This window comes from Piliocolobus tephrosceles, chromosome 21 (genome assembly GCF_002776525.5).
Source record: "Piliocolobus tephrosceles isolate RC106 chromosome 21, ASM277652v3, whole genome shotgun sequence".
Classification (NCBI taxonomy): domain Eukaryota; kingdom Metazoa; phylum Chordata; class Mammalia; order Primates; family Cercopithecidae; genus Piliocolobus; species Piliocolobus tephrosceles.
The window spans coordinates 194,460-201,837 of NC_045454.1; the positions used below are offsets into that span (position 1 = coordinate 194,460).

Consider the following 7,378-nt stretch of genomic DNA (forward strand, 5'->3'; position numbering starts at 1 on the left):
GATTCTCGTGCCTCAGCCTCCTGAGCAGCTGGGATTACAGGCATGTGCCACAGTGCCTGGGTAGTTTTTGTATTTTTAGTGGAGATGGGGTTTTACCATGTTGGCCAGGCTGGTCTCCAACTCCTGACCTCAAGTGATCAGCCCACCTTGGCCTCCCAAAGTAGTGCGATTATAGCCGTGAGCCACCGTGCCTGGCCTGAAATTGTTCTTGATTAAAATCATCAATTACCTGCCTGGCTCCATATACAACGGCCCTTATTCAGGTTTCATCTGACTGTATCAAAAGTGGCCCTGGCCACAGCTGAAAGGTTCTCATTCTGGAAAACCTTTTCCTTGGCAGGATATGCCTGCCCCTCTGGCCTACCTCCCAGCCCCGGCTGCTTCGTGCCTGCCTTGTTTGTGGCTTTTTCTTCCTTTTCACTTCCCTTTAGTGTAGATGTTCCCAGTGCAAGCCTTCCCTACATGGTTCTCAAACTCGATGCATGCAGAGGCCAGGCAAGTAACTCAACAGAAAGAAGTAGCCAGGGCCAGGCACGGTGGCTCATGCCTGTAATCCCAGCACGTTGGGAGGCCCAGGTGGGTGGATCACTTGAAGTCAGGAGTTCGAGATCAGCCTGGTCAACATGGTGAAACTTATCTCTATTAAAACTACAAAAATTAGCCAGGCATGGTGGTGGGCGCCTGTAATCTCAGTTACTCGGGAGGCTGAGGCAGGAAAATCACTTGAACCCAGGAGGTGGAGGTTGCAGTGAGCCGAGATCGCACCACTGCACTCCAGCCTGTGCGACAGAGGGTGACTCGGGCTCAAAAAAAAAAAAAAAGAGGTAGCAGGGTATGGTGGGTCTCGCCTGTAATTCCAGCACTTTGGCGGGCGGGATGAGGTGGGAGGATCACTTGAGTCCAGAAGTTTGATACCAGCCTGGTCTCTACAAAAACAATTTTTAAATTAGCCAGGCATGCTGGTGCAAGCCTGTGGTCCCAGCTACTCAGGAGGCTCATGTGGGAGGATTGCTTGAGCCCAGCAGGTCAAGGCTGCAGTGAACCATGATCGTGCCAATCCAGCATGGACAACAGAGTGAGACCCTGTCTCAAAAAAAAAAAAAAAAAAGAGAAAGAGACAGACAGAAGACAGATGTTTTTAAATGCTATTCTAAACTCATACACACACACACACACACACACACACAATTGGCTATAGAATTGCCAGTTTGCAACTCCCCTGACTTTACACGTTGTTTTCCCTGTGACGTCTTACCTACTTCCAGTTTCAATTACCATCTACGTCTCGGACCTCTCAGATCCTGGACGTTAGTCCAGACTTTTCCCAAGTCTCAGTCACCACATGCCCCTGGCTCCCCCAGGCCGCTCATATGCAGAGTCCCACATCGCACTTAGCGGCATTTCCCAAACCTGCTCGCCCTCCTGAGCTCCAGCTCGGGGACAGCCCCACTGTGTCCCAGTCAGCAGACCATATGTCCGGTAGCCATCCACCGATGGGAGCACCCCCTCTCTCCCCCTGTTCATCAGTCCTCAAGCTCTGCCTTCCTGCTCCCCGAGTCTCTGCCCCATCCCCTCCTCTCTGTGTGCCAAAAGCCCTGACCTGGCTCAGGCCACTACGCCTCCCACTCAGACCCTCTATCCAGACTCCTCCAGAGCTCCTGTTCATCCTCTCCCAGTCCCAGAAGGCTTTTCCACACCCAGAGCCAACCCCACCACTATGGTGATGCCCCAGCTCCCCAGGACAAGGTCCCAGCCCCTGAGGGTGGCCTCTGACACCCTGCAAGCTGTGGCCGTGCCCTCCTCTGCAGCCTCTTCTCTCTTGAGAGTGCTCCCTGCACCCTAAACTTTGATTCATATTCAAGCCGCACCTTATGGTCCTTAGCAAGGACATTGCACACGCTGTTCAAATCACTTTTCTTTCTTTTTTTTTTTTTTTTGAGATGGAGTCTTGCTCTGTCACCCAGGCTGGAGTGCAGTGACATGATCTCGGCTCACTATAGCCTCCGTCTCCCAGGTTTAAGCAATTCTCCTGACTCCTGAGTAGCTGAGATTACAGGTGTGCGCCAACACACCCAGCTAATTTTTGTATTTTCAGTAGAGACGGGATTGCACCATGTTAGCCAAGCTGGTCTCAAACTCCTGACCTCAGGTGATCCACCCGCCTCGGCCTCCCAAATTGTTGGGATGACAGGTGTGAGCCACCACGCCCGGCCCCAAATCGCTTTCCATGGGCCTCTCTCCAGCCCACTTTCAAATGTCACCTCACTAGCCACTCTTCCTCCTCCAGAAACCGTTAGTGACACCCTGTGTACCCTCCCAGTCTTAAGCAGACACCTCCCCCCAGCTTCCACAGAGCCCAGTGGCTCGTCCTTGGGAGCTGCAACCCCTTGCCTTACTAAAATTATCCTCTGCATTTCTTCCTCCTCAGGCCAGACCAGAGTTTCCTAAATTGTCTTGACCACGCTGCCCCATCAGTAAAAAGGTTTTGAGCACTCACATCCAACAAGCGCATATCTGTTTATTTATCCACAATTGACAAGCAATATTGCACTAATATATAGTCATAACAAAATACACACTGAAGGAGGAATGTGGATACTTCCCCTACCCCAAAAACTGTCCTGAAAAACAACTAGAGGGCTGGGCGCGGAGGCTTACACCTGTAATCCCAGTACTTTGGGAAGCCAAGGCAGGTGGATTGCCTGAGGTCAAGAGTTCAAGACCAACCTGGGCAACAGGGTGAAACCCCATCTCTACTACAATACAAAAAATTAGCTGGGTGTGGTGGTGGGCACCTGTAATCCCAGCTAGTCGGGAGGCTGAGGCACGAGAACTGCTTGAACCCAGAAGGTGGATGTTGCAGTGAGCCCAGATCATGCCACTGCACTCCAGCCTGGGTGACAGAGCCAGACTTTGTCTCAAAAAAAAAAAACTAGAATGCCTGGGCCAGGTGTGGTGGCTCACGCCTGTAATCGCAGTGCCTTGGGAGGCCAAGGTGGGCAGATTATGAGGTCAGGATAGCGAGACCATCCTGGCTAACATGGTGAAACCTCGTCTCTACTAAAAATAAAAATAAAAAAATAAAAAATAAAAAAAAATATTGGCCGGACGCGGTGGCTCACGCCTGTAATTCCAGCACTTTGGGAGGCCGAGGTGGGCAGATCACGAGGTCAGGAGATCAAGACCATTCTGGCTAACATGGTGAAACCCCATCTCTACTAAAATAAAAAAAAAAATTAGCTGGGTGTGGTGGGGAGCGCCTGTACTCCCAGCCACTCGGGAGGCTGAAGCAGGAGCATGGCGTGAACCCGGGAGGCGGAGCTTGCAGTGAACCGAGATGCGCCACTGCACTCCAGCCTGGGCGACAGAGCGAAACTCCGTCTCAAAAAAGAAAGAAAGAAAGAAAGAAACTAGAAAGCCTGGATCCGCTTGAGAGGCCATCACTGAAAGGCAGGAGCTCCTCACCGACACACACACCCTATCTAGCTCAAGTGGTGTCCCCGGCCACCAAGCACAGCGCCTCCCAGCGGTAATTGCCACCTCCCAGTGGGAGCTGCAGATACTTGCCAGCGTTCTTGCTGAGCACTGTGCCAGGAATATCACAAGCATTAACTTGTTTAATCCTCATAATAACCGTGGGAGATCAAGCTTCTTTTCATGCTCACATGAGAAACGGGACCCAGAGGGTGAAATGATTTGCCCAAAGCCACACAGCACGTGTCCCAGGGAAATTTGAACCCTGGCAGGGCCACTGAATTAGGCTAAAGGGACCTCCTCCCTTGGGAGCGCTGAGTGAGGGTTTCTTGCATGGATGGATGAATGAATGAACGAATAAATTAATGAATGAAACAGAAATACCCAAAAGGGAAAGACAGAGACACAGAAAGTGACACGAAGAGACAAAGGCACACAGAAGAGACATTGGGGAGGAAAGAAGCAGAACCGAGCCCTGGAACGTCTACACTGACCCTGAGCAGGAGAATAGCGAACGGGGAGTGGGGGGTGTCTACATAGACCCAAACGCTCCTAGAGGGAGAGAGCCGGCAGGGAACGCCCTTGGGAAGGTCCCCGAGTCCTGGAATGGGGAAGGGGCGTGGCCGGGGCGTGGCCATCCGCGGGCGGGGTCAGCGGGCTGCAGACCCTCTGGGGTCAGTCCAGGGGCGAACTCCTCACCCTGGATCTGTGGAGTCAACTATGAACGTCGTACAGGTCTTCTTCTTGAAGATCTTGGGGATCCAGCTCTGGGGACAGGAACAAGTGTAGGGGTGGAAGTGGGGTGGGGGGCACCCAGTTCTGTCCTATGGGACACAGAGCCACCCACCCTGTGCGCTCCCCACGGACACAGGAGTCCGGGCCCCCAGCGCCCTCCCGCTCCAGACTCAGGAATCTCGACCCCCATGCCAGGGACACTGGAACACGGACCCTCCCATCCCCCCCCTTCGTCTGACCCAGGAATCTGGGTGTCCAGCGCTGGGAGCCTGGAGGCGAGGTCCCCAGCTCCGCGCTCCCGCAGACCCGGGTCCGGCGCTCACCTGCTCCTTCTCTGACACCACCATGCTGCCGCGGCCGCCGCAACCTCCAGCAGCCCAGGGCCCCGGCGCTCTCTCGGCCTGCTCTGATTCCAGACCCGCCCAGGGCAAACCGGATCCTCCACTTTCCAGCCCAGCCTGGGGCGGGGCGAGGTCTGCGGGGCGGGGAGTCTTGGAGACGCCAAAGCGGGAGGCGGGGAGAGGGCGGGTCCCAGGCCGCGATAAGGGGACACAGGGACAGCGACCTGGGGGGTGCAGAGGCCCGAGCCAGGGGTTGTGGGGGCCCAGAGACTGGTAGGGGAGACTGAGGGCAAGAGCGAGATGGGGACAGAAGGAGTTGGGGGCCAGTGGCGGAGAGGGAACAGAGACTCCGAGGATGCCAGACAGGGAGGGGACAATTTAACCCAAAAAGAGGGAGACAAAGACTTAGGGGACAGAGAATCAGAAGGTGGGGCAGCAGGGACCCAGGGATACACAGAGAGGGAGAGAGACCCAGGGAGAGGGGAAGGGAGAGCCAGACAGAGAGGGGGACAGAGACCCAGAGAGGGGTGTACAGAGACCCAGAGAGTGGGGGACAGAGACCCAGGGAGAGATGGAGACAGAGACCCAGGAGAGGGGACAGAGACCCAGGGAGAGGGGGAGACAGACCCAGAGAGAGTGGGGGACAGAGACCCAGAGAGAGGGGGGAACAGAGATCCAGAGAAAGGGGCGGAGACCCAGGGAGAAGGGGACAGAGACCCAGAGAGAGATGGGGACATATACCCAGAGAGGGGGACAGAGACTCAGAGAGAGACAGAGACCCAGGGAGAGAGGGATAGAGACCCAGGGAGAGAGGGAGGGAAACCCAGAGAGAGAGGGGGACAGAGACCCAGAGAGGTGGATGCCAGAGATGGGGAGGAGACACCTTGACTGAGGCAAGGGGCAGAGGGGGATGCAAAAACCAAAGAATTGAGCAAAGGGCAGGAACTCAGAAAGGAGGGGCCAGAGATGTAGGGGAGAGGGCACAGGGGAGAGAGGGACACAGACCTGGGTGGAGGACAGACACTCAGATGAGAGCGGGACGGAAGCCCAGAGTGAGAGGGAGACGCAATGCCATGGAGGAGGGACAGGGACCCTGACAGAGCAGAGGACAGAATGGAAGAGAGAGGAGGACCTGTGAACAGGAAGGGAGACGCTCGTGGGGGCAGTCATGATCCGTGAGGAGCAGGAGATACTGAAACACAGAGACGGGCAAGGCCACTTGTCTCCTGCCAGCCCTCTGTGACGGGGACAGCTGTGGCCTCCGTAACCTGAGTCCCCCTACCCCTCCCAGCTGTATTTATAGCCCTGGCCTAGCCCAGTCCCTGCCCCCAGATCTGAGTTCCAGGGACAGGAGGTCATGGGCACGTGTGTTAGGGGCCATGTTCCTTTCCCCTCCTCCAGGGCCTCAGTATTGGCATCACTCCCTCACCAGCGCGTGTCATGCCGGCTGGAAACACCCCACAATCGAACCCCCAGTCCTTCCATGCGAGGGGTCTCTCCCCTCTGATAAGTCTCTTCTGCCTCCCCCAGGTGCCCCAGGCTCCCCCAAAAACCTGCTAAAAGTCTAGCCTTTGTCTTTGCAGCTGCCAAACATGAGCTTGTTGGTAGGTCAGAGTCAAGTACCTTGGCCCCCATCTCCTGGCCGGGGAGAGACCCCTCACTGGTCCCCTCCCCAGCTGGGAGGAGGAGGAGCAGGAGGCGGGAGGAGGAGGAGCAGGCGGGGACTGACCCAGAATAACTCAGGGCTGAGAGTAAATTTAGCCGGAGAGAGGGGAGGGGAAAGACCCTATTGGCTGGGGAATAGGGAGGGAGGGCCCCAGAGGGGGGTCAGGGGGCTCCGGAGACAGCCTCAGAGGGGTGTCCAGAACCGGGCAGCAAGGACCAGAAGAAGGTGGACAGAGACCGAAAGGACAAAGCAAAGGAGAGACACACAGAAAAAAAGAGACCGACCCCAAAGGGACAAAGACCCCAACATTCGTCCACCTCGCCGCAGAGGCAGCTGGAGTCAGTGCTGCCTGTCCATCCCCATGGGCCACCGTAGGCCATGGCTGCACACTTCTGTCCTCTGGGCTGGGGTGGCCAGCCTGCTCCTCCCCCCGGCCATGACCCAGCAGCTGAGAGGGGCCGGGCTGGGCTTCAGCAACTGGAACAACAACGCCGGAGTCACCGGGCTCTCCCAGGAGGCATCGGCAGAGCTTGGCCACCACCTCCACAGCCCGAGAGACCATCCAGATGAGAACGAGGATGTTTCCACAGAGAATGGGCATCATTTCTGGAGCCACCCAGACCGTGACAAGGAGGATGAAGACGTCCCCAAGGAATATGGGCACCTACTCCCAGGCCACAGGTCCCAAGACCACGAGGTTGGAGACGAGGATGTCTCAGGTGAGGAGGTCTTTGCACAGCATGGTGGTCAGGCCCATGGGCACAGAGGCCATGGGAGTGAAGACACGGAAGACTCAGCGGAGCACAGGCACCACCTCCCCAGCCACAGGAGCCACGGCCATCAAGACGAGGATGAGGACGAAGTTGTGTCCAGTGAGCATCGCCATCATATCCTCAGGCATGGACACCGAGGCCATGATGGGGAAGATGATGAAGGAGAAGAGGACGAGGAGGAGGAGGAAGAAGAGGAGGTCTCCACTGAGTATAGGCACCAGGTCCACAGGCACCGAGGCCACGGGAGTGAAGAGGATGTCTCAGATGGACACCACCATCATGGCCCCAGCCACAGGCACGAAGGCCACGAAGAAGATGACAATGATGATGATGATGATGTCACCACTGAGTATGGACACCAGGCCCACAGGCACCGAGGCCACGGGAGT

General features: G+C 56.2%; 2 protein-coding genes across 6 annotated transcripts in view; one reads left to right on the plus strand and one right to left on the minus strand.

Annotated features, from left to right (window-relative positions):
• The window catches only part of LOC111534884 (transient receptor potential cation channel subfamily M member 4), a 54,125-nt gene extending 49,449 nt beyond the window's left edge, over window positions 1–4,676 (minus strand). For 2 of the 5 annotated variants that reach the window (XM_026453112.2, XM_026453111.2), the window contains exons 1-2: window positions 4,533–4,631; window positions 4,174–4,241 (exon numbers count right to left, since the gene is read on the minus strand). Coding sequence is in view for 3 of the 5 variants with exons in the window: in XM_026453109.1 (XP_026308894.1) it covers window positions 4,174–4,241; window positions 4,533–4,556 (92 nt within the window). In the remaining 2 variants the exon portion in view is untranslated. Of the gene's footprint in view, window positions 1–4,173; window positions 4,242–4,532 lie in introns of all 5 variants that reach the window. The other 3 variants (XM_026453110.2, XM_026453108.2, XM_026453109.1) reach the window with 2 other exon arrangements.
• Window positions 4,677–6,391: 1,715 nt separating this feature from the next.
• The window catches only part of LOC113223709 (sarcoplasmic reticulum histidine-rich calcium-binding protein-like), a 1,658-nt gene continuing 671 nt past the window's right edge, over window positions 6,392–7,378 (plus strand). Inside the window, exon 1 of the mRNA XM_031934876.1 lies at window positions 6,392–7,376. Within this exon, the coding sequence (XP_031790736.1) occupies window positions 6,578–7,376 (799 nt within the window). The 5' untranslated portion in view covers window positions 6,392–6,577. The remainder of the gene's footprint in view (window positions 7,377–7,378) is intronic.